Here is a 17,949-nt window from a genome sequence, read left to right on the forward strand (position 1 = left end):
CGAGATAATGTCTCCAATACCTGACTGCTTCGATAATTGCCTGTGCCTCCTTTTCCACTGAAGAATGTCGAACTTCTGGTCCTTGCAATGTACGAGAGAAGAAAGCTACTGGTCTACCAGCTTGGTTAAGAGTTGCTGCCAACGTAAAATCAGATGCATCACTTTCCACTTGAAAAGGGATCTTCTCATCCACGGCACATACCACTGCCTTCTCAATGTCCCGTTTGATATTAAAGAAAGCCTCCTGAGCTTCCGCCGATAGCGGAAAAGACGTCGACTTAATAAGAGGTCGGACTTTATCTGAGTAGTTAGCCACCCACTGGGCATAGTACGAGAAGAATCCCAGACACCTCCTTAAAGCTTTTACAGTGTGAGGTAAAGGTAATTCCTTAAGTGGGCGTAATCTTTCAGGATCTGGCCCGATTACCCCATTCTCCACAACGCAACCAAGAATACACAAACATGTAGTATTGAAGGTACACTTGTTTTCGTTGTAGGTCAGGTTTAACCTCTTTGCAGTCTCTAGGAATTTCGCGAGATTTTGATCATGCTCCCGTTGGTCGCGCCCACAGATAGTAACATTGTCCAGGTACGGGAATGTTGCTTCCAACGCGTATTCATCCACCATACGATCCATCTCCCGTTGGAAGACGGATACCCCATTCGTCATTCCAAAGGGCACACTAAGGAATTGGTACAGGCGCCCATTAGCTTCGAAGGCCGTATAAGGTCGATCTTCTATTTTAATGGGGAGTTGATGGTAGGCAGACTTTAAATCAATGGTGGAGAACACATGGTACTGAGCTATCTGGTTCACCATCTCAGAAATACGAGGCAAAGGATAGGTGTCTAATTGGGTATACAAGTTTATAGTCTGGCTATAATCGACCACAAGTCTTTTCTTTTCATTAGTTTTAACCACCACCACCTGGGCACGCCACAGGCTATTACTGTGTTCGATGATTCCCTCCCGTTGAAGCCTTCCCACTTCCTCTTTTATAAATTTTTTATCTTCTGAACTATACCGTCGACTCTTAGTCGCTATACGTCTACAATTAGGAGCAAGGTTCACGAACAAAGAAGGCAGACTTACTTTTAAAGTAGAAAGGCCGCAGACTGAGAGCGGAGGCTGGGATCCACCATACTTAAGGGTAACGCTCTCATGCTGACACTGGAAGTCCAAGCCTAAAATTAAGTTCACACACAACTGAGGTAATATGAGGAGTTTAAAGTCCTTATACTCCGTATCCTTAATGGTCAATGTGACTTTACAATATCCAGTTACCTCCGAAGTAAGGGACTTGGACACCATCACGATTTCACTTCGAGTAGGATACACCTTCAGTGAACAGGAGTTAACAAGGTTGGGGTGTATAAAACTTTCAGTACTGCCACAGTCTATCAAACACCCAGTAGGACGACCATTAATCTTGATGTCCATCATAGATTTTGACAAGGAACACGATATGGTCTGGTCAACCGTAGCCAAGGCTAGAGTAAAACGATAGGCGGCAGCAGAGAAGACATCGGGTACAGGATTACCCTTACACACTTTACTAAAATGTCCCCGTTTCTTACATTTAAAACAGGTAGCCTCTCTGGCTGGGCATCTTTGCCTGGGGTGTTTAGATTGGTCACAAAAATAACACTTAGACCCATGGGGTACAGCCGCAACAATAGGATTAAGTGGAGGCTCTATTGGTGTTATGGATGCCTCCATATTCGGAACACACGAGGCTGAGACAGACGCATGGGCTGATGCATACACTTCTAAATTCTTCTGGGCTACATCTAACAATCGAGCAGTAGCGACGACCGTTTTTAAAACTAACGAGTCATTCTCGAGGAGTCTCTGTCTAATATAATTAGATCGGAGGCCAGATATGAAAGAATCGCGGATGGCTTCTTCCTGATACAAGGCTGTCTCTGCCATAGTGTAAGTTGCAATCCTTAGCCAAAGCCTTAAGGTCCTACAGGAAATCGTCCAGGGATTCCTCGGGTAATTGCCTGCGAGTAGACAAAAGATACCTGGCGTATACTTCGTTAACCGACTTAAGGTACTGGGCCTTAAGAGCTGCGAGGGCCTCTTCATATGTAGCAATATCTTCAATTATAGAGTAAGTTTGATGACTTACCAAGTTGGTTAGAAGACCCAACTTGTTAACCATCGGATCAATCGATGTGATGAAGTGTTCAAAACATCGAAGTCAATGCGTAAATTTCTTCGACGCATCTGCCGAATGGGGATCGATATCCAGACGCTCTGGTTTCAAAAAATCGATCCATCTTCCAAAGGTTGTTACTTAATAAAATTGATGTGCCAAATAACTGCCTGAATCCAAGAGGTTAAAGCTTAAAACTAAAGGCTTTTATTAAGTAAGAACATGACATCGAGTTAACACAAGGCAGCTATCATTCATCACCGACCCAGCCCTTAAGAGTAAGACTCACACCAATCTGGAGGATCCAGAGGGGCGGGGCTAGGGAGGAGCATTAGTGGTTACATCTGTAGAACATTCCAGACATTAGCAAGTACAACAACAGCAGACAATACAAATGCCAGAACACAGAGTTATTTCATCACAATTACACAAACTAGGGTTGTATTCCCTGGAATTTAGAAGGTTAAGGGGTGATCTGATTGAAGTTTTCAGGATATTAAGGGGAACAAATAGGGTAGATGGAGAGAAACTATTTCCGTTGGTTGGGGAGTCTAGGACTAGGGGACATAGTCTAAAAATTAGAGCCTGACCTTTCAGGAGTGAAATTAGGAAACACGTCTACACACAAAGGGTGGTAGAAGTTTGGAACTCTCTTCCGCAAACAACAATTGATGCTGGATCAATTGTTAATTTTAAATCGGAGATTGATAGCTTTTTGTTAACCAAAGGTATTAAGGGATATGGGCCAAAGACGGGTACAGTATATGGAGCTAGGTTGCAGATCAGCCATGATCTCATTGAATGGCGGAGCCGGCTCGAGGGGCATCTCTTATTAGGTCGCCCCAGAGATCCCAGCCACTCTTGATCATCGTCCAGTGACCCCTGAGGGGAGGTGTGTGGAGAGCAAGGGAGCACAGGATCCAGCGTGGTTGAGTTGCCTTCTGCCAACACCGACTCTCCAGTATGAAGAGCAGAAACTCTGTTGGATTGTGGGGGCTGGGCGGGTGAAGAAAAGCAGGAGCCTCAAAGGAATAGGAACAAGGACAATAAATTGAAAAGGAGGAATCAAATGGGGGAAACACAGAAACAGATGGAAGGCCCAAGAAACGGTAGATCAGAACCTGCAGAAACAAAATAAAGGATGAAGTTTGAAGTCAGTCTGTGGGTAGATGGAGTGGAGTTTGACTCACGGTCTGTTTCCGATCGGCCTCTGCTTTAAATCCGACTGTTTCAAGATAGTTTGTGTAAAACGAAGCTGGAAAAATTCGCCACAAACGGACACGTTATTTTAAAAAAAACTCCAGGTTACATCAAAAAATATTCTAAAGCCTCTTTGGTCCAAGTATGTGGCCGGATTGGATCTGGTTCTGGATTACATGACATTACCTAGGCAACGCCTCCCAATGAAACAATGTAAATAAATAAATAAATAAATAAATAAATAGGAATCTATCTGTACAGAACATTCAGCTGGTGTTTCTGTGAGGGATTGCAAACAGAGAGAGAGAGAGAGAGAGAAAGAGAGAGAGAGACAGGCAGAGACAGATAAATAGAAATAGAGATAGAGTAAGGGACAGAGAAAGAGAAAGAGACCAACAGAGAGACACACACACACACAGAGAGAGAGGGACAGAGAGAGAGAGAGAGAGAGAGACAGAGAGAGAGAGAGAGAGAGACAGAGAGAGAGAGAGAGAGACACAGAGAGAGAGACACAGAGAGAGAGAGAGAGAGACACACACACAGAGAGGAAGGGAGAGAGAGAGAGAGAGAGAGAGACAGGCAGAGACAGATAAATAGAAATAGAGATAGAGTAAGAGACAGAGAAAGAGAAACAGACCAACAGAGAGAGAGAGAGAGAGACAGAGAAAGAGAGACAGAGAGCACGAGACAGAGAGACAGAAAGAGACAGACAGACAGAGAGAGAGAGCGAGCAGCAACATCAGCACCAGGAAATTCTAGATTCTCGTTGTCAGAAGCTGGACTGGAATCCTGTCAGAATGAGCAGCAGTGAAGCTAAAGACTACATTTCCAAAAGGGAAATCCCTCTCCTTTTCGAGGTAAGGATTTAAAAAATCTATATATTATTTTTATAAATAAACTGAAGCGTTTTGAATCCAACGGGATAAAGGTGCTCTTAGTATAAGCAACAATGCGGAATGTTAAACATTAATTAAAAATGTGAATTCTGGATTCCTGGGATATTTTTCCCTTTGCCAGTCTGACTTGGGGGGGGGGGGGTCAGTGTCTGTCTCTGAGCTGCAGCCAGTGTAACTAGCCCCCACCAGGTGCCAGGGACACCCAGGAGCGAGACTCCCCACTCAACCCCCCTCCCTCCTGCTGGGAGACCCAACGCTCCCACTCGCCTCCAGGCTGCTCCCTCGCCCGCTCCGTGACAACTGGCGTCTGCACCGTGATGCTCCCGCCAGTCCGCCCCCACGGGCAGCAAACCAGCAACGCTTACCGTGGAAGGTGAGGAACCGAAACAACTCAAAACCAAGTGAGAGACTACTGTCTGAGACACACAGACACGGTGTGCGGGCTTCGCGAACGCTGTGTGTGAGAATGCGTCAATAATCATAGCAAATTCTCTCTTTTTGTGGAAGGGAGTGAGTTGGTGCGGGGGGGGGGGGGGGTGGTGGTGTCAGGACTGGACAGTCGGAACGGGTCAGGAGCAAGGAGGGCTGAGGCAGACTCCAAGGAGCCCGCTCCTCCTCATACCGAAGGTCTGATTTAATTGATGTTAGAAATCTCTGAAAAGCTGCATTATAACCACAACCTTCCACAGAATCAATGGCAGCACTAGCACTTTATCCAGTGTTAGAGAGCTAATTATAGCTCAACATCTGTCCGCTGTATACAATGCTACACATACCATCGAATGATATAGACTCTATATGATGCATGTGCTATATGTGATACATACTGTACAGTATAATACATAACCATAGAATTATATATAATATATAGGATACAGTTGCCTATATACGCTGCAAACTGTACTGTGGTACATAACCATAGAATTATATATGTGTGCAGTTCTGGTCACCACATTACAGGAAGGATGTGATTGCACTAGAGGGGGTGCAGAGGAGATTTATGAGGATGTTGCCTGGGCTGGGGAACTTTATCTATGAGGAAAGATTGGAGAGGCTGGGGTTTGTTTTCTTTGGAACAGAGGAGGCTGAGGGGAGATTTAATTGAGGTGGATAAAATTATGAGGGGCCTAGATAGAGTGGTTAGGAAGGACCGATTTCCCCTAGCAGAGAGGTCAATAACCAGGGGGCAGAGATTTAAAGTAATTGGTCGGAGGATTAGAGGGAAGTTGAGGAGAACTTTTTTCACCCAGAGGGTGGTGGGGGTCTGGAACTCACTGCCTGAAAGGGTGGTAGAGGCAGAGACCCTCATCACATTTAAACAGTACTTGGATATGCACTTGAAGTGCCGTAACCTCCAGGGCTACGGACCAAGAGCTGGAAAGTGGGATTAGACTGGATAGCTCTTTGTCGGCCAGCACGGACAAGATGGGCCGAATGGCCTCCTTCTGTGCTGTAAATTTCTATGATCCATACACATGAAACATACACACTGTAGAATGATTATGCAATATATGATGCGTATACAATATGACACATACCATAATATATGATCTATATTCGATACATACCGCACAGCATGAATTGCAATTTTCAAACTGCCCTGGTGGGATTTGAACTGCCGTTCTACTGGATTACTAGTCCAGTAACATGACCTGTACAAGACTGGACCTCTGACCAGTTCACCTTACTTAGCCCCTCCTTGGCTTCTGATCACAAACCTCGCTGTTTATTGCTCACCACACGCGCTCAGACAGAACAATGTTATGTCACTGTGGACTCACAGTCACTCTGCAAAAACCCACACCCGAGCTCCCATTCTGAGCTGGTTATCTCACCGAGTGCACGGCAGCCTAACTCTCAGCAGGAGCAGGGTGCCATAGCAACGCCAAGTGTACCAAATTACTGAGAGGAATGAATAAACCAGCTCGGGGAAAATTCACAGCAATTAATTGGTGAGAGCACCGAACAATGTGACGAGAAAAGGTGGCTTGCAAAGTGAGGCTTGCGCACTCCTCAGAGGCTCGAGCTCAGTAATTGGCCTTTATCAAATCCTCCTGCCCATAAGTCACTTCTCCCAGGCTTATTAGTGCAGCAAAATGTACCGGTGACAGTTACAGCCCCTCAAAGGAATGTGTCTCCTGTGAAGGTAATTGCAGTCGATTGTCAGGTACCTACAGGGGCGGAGGTGCTTCAGACTCACGGCGGTAATTGCTGCTGTCATTACCAGTAAAAGCCATTAGCGTGTACTCTGGAGCCTGTGATGGCGGTAATTGATCTCCTGGAGGTTAGGACCAGTGATCCTCATCAGTTACAAGAGCTGCCCTCAAATATAGCCACCGGGGTGAGGGGGAGGCGAGAGGAAATTGCATTTACAACAACAACAACAACACGCATTTATATAGCGCCTTTAATGTAGGCAAACGTCCCGCGTTGCTTCACAGCAGCATTCTCAAACAAACCAAGCCGCATAAATCAAATCAAATCAACTTTTATTGTCATTGTTAGTGCACAAGTGCAGTACAACGAAATGTAGGCTTGCGGCTCCCGAGAGTGTATATTTGGATTAAGACATTTAAACATTCAACATACATTTGGCTTGTAATACATTAACGTAAACATAACCATAATAAAGTGCATTGGCAGATGTGCAGGCTTTAGAGTTTGTTTGTGGAGTTCAATAGGATGACAGCCCTGGGAAAGAAGCTGTTCCTAAATCTGGTCGTACGGGTGCGAATGCATCTGTAGCGTCTCCCAGATGGCAGGAGGGTGAACAGACTGTGGCTGGGGTGGGTAGGGTCTTTGATGATGGTCCGTGACCTCCGTAAACAGCGTTTCTGGTATATGTGCTCTATGGTCGGTAGCCGGGTGCCGGTAATGCGTTGGGCAGTTTTGACTACCCGCTGCAGGGCTTTCCGGTCATAGTAGCTACAGCTGCCATACCATACTGTGATACAGTTCGTCAGGATGCTCCCTATTGTGCAGCGGTAAAAGTTAGAGAGGATCAGGGGTGGCAGGTTACATCCCTTCAGCCTCCTTAGGAAATATAGGCGCTGCTGGGCCTTCTTCACCAGAGAGGAGGTATTGAGGGACCAGGAGAGGTCTTCCGTGATGTGGACTCCGAGGAACTTAAAGCTGTCCACCCTTTCCACCACAGCCCCATTGATGTGGATGGGGGTGTGACTTCCGCCTTTAGACTTCCTGAAGTCCACAATGATTTCTTTGGTTTTCTTGATGTTAAGGGCCAGGTTGTTATCGGCGCACCACTTCACGAGATGCTGGACCTCCTCCCTGTAGGCTGACTCATCGTTGTTGGTGATCTGGCCTACTACCGTGGTATCATCCGCAAACTTGATGATGGTGTTGGAACCATGAACAGCCACACAGTCGTGGGTGAAGAGGGAGTAGAGGAGGGGGCTCAGCACACATCCTTGTGGGGCCCCCGTGTTCAGGGTCAGGGGGGCAACACAGTACATTTGGCATGTAAATTACCAAACACGTGGAAGAGATTAGGACAGGCTTGGTCAAAGAGGAAGGTTTTAAGGAGCGTCTTAAAGGAGGAGAGAGAGGTAGTGAGGTTTAGGGAGGGAATTCCAGAGCTTAGGGCCCAGGCAGCTGAAGGCACGGCCGCCAATGGTGGAGCGATTAAAATCGGGGATGCGCAAGAGGCCAGAATTGGAGGAGCGCAGAGATCGTGGAGGGTTGTGGGGCTGGAGGAGGTTACAGAGATGGGGAGGGGGGGCGAGGGCCATGGAGGGATTTGAACACAAGGTGTTGAATCCGTGTGTTAATGGAGACACGGAATGCAGGAGTTGATTTAACCAGTGTTTACTGAACAAAGTCTGGAGGTGAACTAACTATACAAGACACTATACAGGCCTATATACCCGAGTGGTCACTACCGGTACCACAGTACACAGGGGCCTCAAAAAAACATAGTTCCTCTTAAAGGTACATACACTACAATTCCTCCCCTTTTAGATAAATAGTACATAACATTTTAAGTAATCATTAAATAACATTTTTACAAGAACAATAATCTACATATTTGCTGAAGTTAATCAATTACAAATTCAGTCTCTCTGGAGGCTTCCTGACTTGGTCCGGATAACGCCTCGGTGGTGTAGTAGGTTTCGGTGGTGTAGTAGGTTCTTTTGGCAAGGTCGATTCGGCTTGAATGCCAGTGTCGGGTTCATCTGGTTCCAGTATCACCGGATCGGAGGTAGATACTATGGGTATCTCTGCTTCATCACTAGGCGTATAGAGTTGTGGTGTAGGTTGTCCCTTTTCGGATGACTCTATGATCTGGTTAGCATGGCGCCTTATTATGCTTTCCCCAATGTCCACGGTATACATCAGCGGTCCTAGTCATGTGCAAATAGTTCCAGGCTGCCATTTGTCAGTACGGTAGTCCCGGGCCAAAATTTGTTGACCTATCTGGAAGGTTCTAGTTGGCCTTTTATTCATGCTTTGAAATTGCCGGTTCTCTACGTCCCTTCTGACGTTTGGCTTGATCAAATCCAGCCGGCACCTTAGTCTTCTATTGAAAAACATCATGGCGGGGGTTTGGTTTGTAACCACATGTGTTGCATTCCTGTACGCAAACAAGAAGTTATCTACCTTATGTTGTAGATTTATGTCTTCATTACCCATGGCCTTTATGGCCTTCTTGAAGGTCTGGACAAACCTTTCAGCTAATCCATTGGTGGCGGGGTGGTATGGGGCGGACGTGTAGTGCTTAACCCCATTGTTTTTTAAGAACTTCCTGAATTCTTCGGATACAAATTGCGGTCCATTATCAGAACAGATCTGTTCAGGCAGCCCATTCCTGGCGAATATGGTCCTTAATACTGTGATGGTTTTTTCCGTGGTGGTGGAGGACATCTTTATTACCTCCAGCCACTTGGAGTGTGCATCCACCGCGATTAAGAACATTGAGTCCATAAATGGACCAGCAAAGTCGATATGTACCCTTTGCCATGGAGATGAGGGCCACTCCCATGGATGTAGAGGGGCTTGTGGTGGGGCGTTTTGGACCTTCTGGCATCCTAGCCAGCTCTTGGTCATTTCTTCGATGTCTCCATTGATACCTGGCCACCACACAAACGCTCTGGCTAAGTTCTTCATTTTCACTCCAACCAGATGCCCCTCGTGAAGCTCCTTTAGCACTTTATCCTGGAGTTTGGGTGGAATCACCACTCTGGATCCACACATCAAGGTTCCTCGGCACACTGACAGCTGTTCTCTTCTTTGCGAGAATGCTGGCAACAGTGGTTCGCCATGTGCTGGCCATCCCTTCACCGTTAAATCGTAGACTCGTGAGAGAGTCGGGTCATTTCTCGTTTCCTTTTTAATGGTAGAATTTGTCACTGGTAGACATTCCACTATGGTCGAGTGGAACATCTCCACTGGGTCCACTGTAGGCGCCTCTTCTACCGTTGGCAACGGTAGGCGCGATAACCCGTCAGCATTCCCATGCTGTTTTGTTCCTTTGTATTCTATGTCATAGTGATGTGCCCCTAGGAAAAGGGACCACCTCTGTAGCCTTTGTGCTGTCATAATGGGAACGCCCTTTTTAGGGTTGAATATGGAGATGAGGGGTTGGTGGTCAGTCAACAAGGTAAATTTTTGTCCGTGTAGGTAATGGTTGAATTTCTTCACCCCCCACACCAGGCTGAGTGCCTCCCTGTCGATCTGGGCATAGTTACGCTCAGCTGAGTTCAATGAGCGTGACGCAAAAGCTATCGGCCGCTCTGAACCATCAGGGAATCTATGCGATAATACCGCTCCCACGCCGTAAGGGGATGCATCGCACGCCAGTCTGATTGGCAGTGATGGGTTGTAATGAGCCAAAACTTCCCTGGACGTGATCAAGCCATTGCATTTATGGAAGGCACGTTTACAGTCTTTGCTCCATTTCGAAATTACTCCCGTTTGTAGCAGTGCGTTAAGAGGGTGCAGAACCGTTGACAAGTTCGGTAAAAATTTATGATAGTAATTTATTAATCCCAGGAACGACCTTAATTGTGAGACATTTTCAGGCGCGGGGGCTTTTATGACCGCTTCAATTTTTTCAGGTGACTTATGCAACCCTTCTTCGTTAATGACATGGCCACAATATGATATTTGTTTCTGGAAAAATTCGCACTTGGGGCGATTTGCTCGTAGGCCCCGTTCTCTCAGCCTCATGAGCACCTGCTCCAAATTGGCAAGGTGCTCGTTGTCGTTTTCTCCTGTTACAAGGATGTCGTCTAGGTAGCATTGAGTCCCAGGAATCCCTTGCAGGACTTGCTCCATAGCTCTTTGCCACATAGCTGGAGCTGATGCTACTCCGAAAACCAGTCGATTGTACTGGTACAGGCCTTTGTGTGTGTTTATTGTGAGATACTTTTTAGAGGCCTCCTCAACCTCCATCTGTAGATATGCCTGTGCCAAGTCAATTTTGGTGAAACATTTCCCTCCGGATAGTGAGGCAAAAATATCTTCTATCCTCGGAAGAGGATACTGTACCGTGTGAAGAACCGGGTTTACAGTCACCTTGAAGTCCCCACAGATGCGAATTTTTCTCTGTTCTTCAGATTTATCATTATTCAACGTTTTCTTCATGACCGGGACGATGGGTGTTGCCCACTCGCTCCAATCTACCTTGGATAACACGCCTGCTTTTTCCAAATTCTCCAGCTCTGCCTCGACTGCTGGACGAATTGCGTATGGCACCGGCCTTGCCTTAAAAAACTTGGGAATTGCCGCATCTTCCACTTTTATTGAGGCGGTGGCACCTTTCAGGGTTCCTAGTTCCTGTTGAAACACTTCTTTGGCGTTAGCCAAGATTTCTTTTAATCGTCCTGGTATGACGTCATCATCATTTTTTTTCTTACTGGTCACCGTCAGTGCCTGAATGGAGTGCTAGTCTAAACGTATCTTTCTGATCCATTCACGTCCCAACAACGGTGGACCACCATCTTGCAGAACGTATAAATACAACTTTTGTATTTCCTTGCCGTTGTATACAACAGGCACCCTTATTTTCCCTCTGGGGCATACTTTCTGTCCCGTATATGCCTTCAAGATAATGGATGTGTCTTTCAAAGGTATATGCGGAAATAGCCGCTCGTAATCCCGTCGACTTATGACGGTCAGAGCTGATCCTGTATCTAGCTCCATTTTAACTGGGGACCCCGCTATCGTGAGGGTAACCCAAATGGTCTGGTAATCTTCTTTGGCAATTACATTATGTAATTTGAGACAGCTTAGTCTCTTGTTTCCGGAGTCGCTATCGCTCTTCTGGTCTTCGGAGCTAATGTCCGTCACCATTTGTACCTTTCTGTACTTTTCCTTATTGACCTTTTTACTGTCAGCGGATTTTTTTCCAGATCTGCATACACGTGCAATGTGTCCCATCTTTCCGTATTGCCTGCATGCTTTGTCCTTGAACCAGCAATCCCTCTGGTCATGGGTGGATCTGCCGCAGCGATAACATCTCTCGAAACCCCGTGTCATTTCATGGGTGCCGAAGTCCTGTGGCTTTTGCTGTATCTCTGCAGCTCCTCTTGCTGCTGCTTCGTATGATACAGCCACACTGAAAGCCTTGTCCAGTGTCAAATCTTTCTCAGAAAGTAGTCTTTTCTGTGTTCCTTCACTTAGGAGACCGCAGACGAATTTGTCTCGTAGAGAATCTGCCAGTCCTGCCCCGAATTGGCAGTGCTTTGACAGCTTTCGTAATTCGGTGAAGTAATCAGCGTTACTTTCATTCTTGTGCTGATTCCTCCTGAAGAATTTGAATCGTTCCGCTATCAGCAGCGGTGTTGGGTTTAAGTGCTCCTGTAGGGTATCAACAATCTCCTTAAAATTCTTGTCCATCGGTTCGGCTGGAGTGATCAAGTTTCGTAACAGCCCATATGTCCTTGCGCCCATCAGATTTAGAAGTACCGATGCCTTTTTATCATCCGCTACTTCATTCGCCTTGCAATATACCTCCACTCTTTCCACATATGTGGTCCAATCCTCTATATCACTATCGAAAGCAGTAATATTGCCAGTCTTAGGCATCCTGAAAATCAGAAATGGTGCCTCCCGCGCTTTTCCTTCTTCCCTGCCGAGTCAAGATGGCGCCTCCCGCGCTTTCCCGCCGCTGCCAACGCTGTTCTCCGCGGTATTTCTATTAAAAAAATTTTTTTTTACTTACACATATATTTTAAACAGTTTCTCCGTCACTTGGAGAATCATTTCCGTCGGACCCTCTGGGACTTTCCCCTCCCTCTGCTCGGTCCGAACGCCGACCTGCTTTGCAGCGCCGGCCGTCTCCTGAGTGCTCCACCCTCTGTCTCTGTTTGCTTCTGCATTCCGACTCGCTGCCCGGCCCCGCTGCAGAGCCACTCGATCGATCCCCAGCCCGCCGCCCAGGAAGGATCAGTGCACTACCTGCCACCAGCCCGTTTAGCTGGTGAAACCACTGTTTTTTGTTTTTTTTCCTTCGACCTTCGTCTGAGGAATTGATCTCCTTGAGGTGCTGCCGAATTGCAGGTAAGTTCGTTTCTAACTCGTCGCCACTGTTGAATCCGTGTGTTAATGGAGACACGGAATGCAGGAGTTGATTTAACCAGTGTTTACTGAACAAAGTCTGGAGGTGAACTAACTATACAAGGCACTATACAGGCCTATATACCCGAGTGGTCACTACCGGTACCACAGTACACAGGGGCCTCAAAAAAACATAGTTCCTCTTAAAGGTACACACACTACACAAGGATGCAAATTTTAAAAATCGAGGTGTTGCCGGACCGTGAACCAATGTAGGTCAGCGAGCACAGGGGGTGATGGGTGAACAGGACTCGCTGCGAGTTAGGACACGGGCAGCCGAGATTTGGACGAGCTCAAGTTTAAGGAGGGTGGAAGGGGGATTGTGCTGGAGGGGCATTGCCAGCCAAGGGGTCCTGGTGGGAAGTTGGGAGCATGGCCTGGACATTTAGTTTCTACCCCTCCCCAGATTTCTCCCTTCCTCTCCTATGACTCTTGCTAAGATCCAGGTCCACAGTGCTGGTCTCCATCGCATACCTCAGCGGACAGTCAATGTCTGCAGCCTATTTGACTAGGGAAGGGTGGGTATCTTGGCAAAGCCCAATTGTATCATGTGCTACTGAGCCAAGCCGCTCCGAAAGGACCCAGGTCTGATCGAATGTCTGTGCCGACCTCTGCATCCCTGGTCTAGGGAAGGTGGGGGGGGTGGATATCTACCAGGGTTCCCATTCCCGACTGGAATCCAGCGACACCCTGCTGAACAATGTATGGGCACGAATGTCAGCTGAGGCTAGGATTGGATGTGGCTGCGATGCTTCCTGCAGTCGAAGAGCCCACTGTCTGCACCCACACACTGGGCAAGATCCCAGAGAGCTGAAGCAGCCCCTCATATAAATCATTCAGTAAAAGGGACGAAGACAGATTATTATCTGCACGGCAATAGATTGGGAAAAGGGGAAGTGCAACGAGACCTGGGTGTCCTTGTGCACCAGTCACTGAAGGTAAGCACGCAGGTGCAGCAGGCGGTTAAGAAGGCAAATGGTATGTTGGCCTTCGTAGCGAGAGGGTTCGAGTACAGGAACAAGGATGTCTTGCTGCAGTTGTACAGGGCCTTGGTGAGACCACACCTTGAGTATTGTGTGCAGTTTTGGTCGCCTTATCTGAGGAAGGATGTTCTTGCCATGGAGGGAGTGCAGCGAAGATTCACCAGACTGACACCTGGGATGGCAGGAATGACGTATGAAGAGAGATTGGGTCGATTGGGCTTGTATTCGCTAGAGTTTAGAAGAATGAGAGGGGATCTCATTGAAACTTATAAAATTCTAACAGGACTAAACAGACTAGATGCAGGAAGGATGTTCCCGATGGCGGGGGAGTCCATAACCAGGGGTCACAGTCTAAGGAAACATAGAAACATAGAAACATGGAAGATTGGAGCAGGAGTAGGCCATTCGGCCCTTCGAGCCTGCTCCGCCATTCAATGAGATCATGGCTGATCATCCAAATTCAGTACCCTGTCCCTGCCTTCTCCCCATATCCCTTGATCCCTTTAGCCTCAAGAAATATATCCAACTCTTTCTTGAATATATTTAATGAACTGGCCTCCACCGCCCTCTGTGGTAGAGAATTCCACAGGTTCACCAATCTCTGGGTGAAGAAGTTCCTCCTCATTTCAGTCCTAAATGGCTTACCCCTTATCCTTAGACTATGACCCCTGGTTCTGGACCCCCCGGCCATCCGAAACATCCTTCCTGCATCTAGTCTGTCCAGACCTGACAGAATTTTATAGGTTTCGATGAGATCCCCTCTCAATCTTCTGAACTCCAGTGAGTATAAGCCCAATCGACACAATCTCTCCTCATACGTCATTCCTGCCATCCCAGGTATCAGCCTGATGAATCTTCGCTGCACTCCCTCCATGGCAAGAACGTCCTTCCTCAGGTAAGGTGACCAAAACTGCACACAATACTCAAGGTGCGGTCTCACCAAGGCCCTGTACAACTGTAGCAAGACATCCTTGTTCCTGTACTCAAACCCTCTTGCTACGAAGGCCAGCATACCATTTGCCTTCTTAACCGCCTGCTGCACCTGCATGCTTACCTTCAGCGACTGGTGCACAATAACTCCCAGGTCTCTTTGCACTTCCCCTTCTCCCAATCTATTGCCATTCAAATAATAATCTGCCTTCCTGTTTTTGCCACCAAAGTGGATAACCTCACACTTATCCACATTATAGTGCATTTGCCATGTTTCTGCCCAATCACCCAACCTGATAAGGGATAAGCCATTTAGGACTGAGATGAGGAGGAATTTCTTCACCCAGAGAGTGGTGAACCTGTGGAATTCTCTACTACAGAAGGCAGTTGAGGCCAATTCATCAAATATATTCAAAAAGGAGTTAGATATATTTCTTAAGGCTAAAGGGATCAAGGGATATGGGGAGAAAGCAGGAACAGGGTACTGAATTTGGATGATCAGCCATGATCTCATTAAATGGCGGAGCAGGCTCGAGGGGCCGAATGGCCTACTCCCGCTCCTATCTTCTATGTTTCTAAGAAGAAATTGTGACTTAACCAGACTCGGCTGAGAGAGCCAGGCTGCATTAGGGATTGTGCAGGTCTGCAGTGGGAGGTGAAATTAGTCATGTTTGCCTTCGCCATTAATGAGCCAGAGCTCACCCCGTCTCTGCAGGAGAGGTCACGACACGGCCCCACGCAGGCAGAAAGAGTGATGGGCGTCCTTCATTGCAACACATCAACACGCCTTTAAACAACTAATTGTTGCCTTTATCTACAACACACATAATGTTCTCTTCAAAATAGTCCATTAACCACTCGTCGATCTTCTGTAACATTCAATACAGGGAGGTCATTTTGACTTTGGTGGCCCAGTGGAGTGAAGTGTAGTCTTCACGGGGTAATTAGACCCTGGGGGTGCCGATATTATCTCGCCCCCAATTTAACGTCACACATTCGGACCTTGTTTTATATAATATCTAGTATTATTCACAGTCAAAATAGCAAAACCTGCAGCACTCTTGGAAAGAAACAGGTAGAGTGGGTTTGGGGGGAGCACGAGGAGTGCGCCTGCAGTACTGCGAGAGGCAAAACTGAGGTGCTGCGGCGCCACCAACCAGCAGAAGGGTGTAATTACAGCGTGACATGTTTACACAGACGGTTTCCATTGTAAGTGTGGAGGTGGGAATTTATCACGGGGAAAGGTTGAGAGAAAGGGGCGGTGGGTGAAGAGTCTCGGTTTACTTACCGCAGGGGGTCGGTGGGTAAAGAGTACTCTGAATTATAAGTTCTATGAATAAACAGCTCCACAGTCAGTACACACAATATTAGAATTACCAACAGTACAGAATTGTAGAATAGTACAGCACAGAGGGAGGCCATTTGGCCCATCGAGTCTGCGCCGGCTCTTTCGAAGAGCAATCCAGTCAGTCCCACCCCCCACCCCCGCTCTTTCCCCATAGCCCTGCCATTTTTTCTCCTTCAAGTATTTATCCAATTCCCTTTGAAGGCTCCTACTGAATCTGCCTCCACCACCCTATCAGGCAGCGCATTCCAAATCCTAACCACTCACAGCATAAAAATGTTTTTCCTCATGTCGCCTCTGGTTCTTTTGCCAATCACCTTAAATCTGTGCCCTCTGGTTATCGACCCTTCAGTCATTGGAAACAGTTTCTCTTTATTTACTCTATCTAAACCCTTCATGATTTTGAATACCTCTAGCAAATCTCCTCTCAATCTTCTCTGCTCCAAGGAAAACAACCCCAACTTCTCCAGTCTGTCCACGTAACTGAAGTCCCTCATCCCTGGAACCTTTCCAGTGTCCCCTCTCCAAAACCTTCACATCCTCCCTAAAGTGCGGTGCCCGGAATTGGACACAATATACCAGCTGGGGCCGAACTGGTGTTTTATATAGGTTTAAGAACATAAGAAATAGGAGCAGGAGTCGACCATTTGGCTCCTCGAGCCTGCACCACCATTCAATAAGATCATGGCTGATCTTCTATCTCATCTCCACTTTCCTGCACTATCCCCATATCCCTTGATTCGCTTAATATTCAAATATCTATCAATCTCTGTCTTGAATATACCCAACGACTGAGCCACCACAGCCCTCTGGGGCAGAGAATTCCAAAGATTCCCCACCCTCTGAGTGAAGAAATTTCTCCTCATCTCAGTTCTAAATGGCCGACCCCTTATTCTGAGACTGTGACCCCTGTTCGGTTCCCCAGCCAGGGGAAACATCCCACCTGCATCGACCCTGTCAACCCCTGTAAAAATTTTGTATGTTTCAATGAGATCACCTCTCATTCTTCTAAACTCTAGAGAATATAGGCCTAGTTTACTCAATCTCTACTCATAGGACAATCCCCCCATCCCAGGAACCAGTCTGGTGAACCTTCGTTGCACTCCCTCTATGGCAAGTATATCCTTCCTTAGGTAAGGAGACCAAAACTGTACACAGTACTCCAGGTGTGGTCTCACCAGGGCCCTATATAATTGCAGCAAGACGTCTTTACTCTTATACTCCAATCCACTTGTAATAAAGGCCAACATACCATTTGTTTTCCTAATTGCTTGCTGTACCTGTATGTTATCTTTCAGTGATTTGTTTACAAGGACACCCAGGTCCCTCTGAACACCAACATTTCCCAATCTCTCACCATTTAAAAAATACTCTGCTTTTCTATTTTTCCTACCAAAGTGGATAACTTCACAGTTCTCCTATTATATTCCATTTGCCATATTCTTGCCCACTCACTTAACCTGTCTATATCACCTTGAAGCCTCTTTGCATCCTCCTCACAACTTACATTCCCACCCAGCTTTGTATCATCAGCAAACTTGGATATATTACATTTGGCCCCCTCATCCAAATCATTGATGTAGATTGTGAATAGCTGAGGCCCAAGCACTGATCCTTGCGGTACCCCACTAGTTACAGCCTGCCAACCCAAAAATGACCCGTTTATTCCTACTCTCTGTTTTCTGTCCGTAAACCAATCCTCAATCCATGCTAGTATATTACCCCCAATCCCATGAGCCCTAATTTTGTTTAATAACCTCTTGTGTGGCACCTTATCAAATGCCTTCTGAAAATCCAGATACACCACATCCACTGGTTCCCCCTTATCTATTCTGCTAGTTACAACCTCAAAAAAC

The 17,949-nt window shown here is 46.8% G+C and overlaps 1 protein-coding gene across 1 annotated transcript in view; it reads left to right on the forward strand.

Moving 5' to 3' along the window:
• The first annotated feature begins 3,705 nt into the window (after positions 1-3,705).
• The window catches only part of LOC147097766 (adenylate kinase isoenzyme 5-like), an 82,740-nt gene continuing 68,496 nt past the window's right edge, over positions 3,706-17,949 (forward strand). The window contains exon 1 of the mRNA XM_085971429.1: positions 3,706-4,219. Within this exon, the coding sequence (XP_085827555.1) occupies positions 4,160-4,219 (60 nt within the window). The 5' untranslated portion in view covers positions 3,706-4,159. The remainder of the gene's footprint in view (positions 4,220-17,949) is intronic.

Source organism: Somniosus microcephalus, chromosome 31 (assembly GCF_052327205.1).
Source record: "Somniosus microcephalus isolate GS21.2 chromosome 31, FLI_Smic_1.0, whole genome shotgun sequence".
Taxonomy (NCBI): Eukaryota; Metazoa; Chordata; class Chondrichthyes; order Squaliformes; family Somniosidae; genus Somniosus; species Somniosus microcephalus.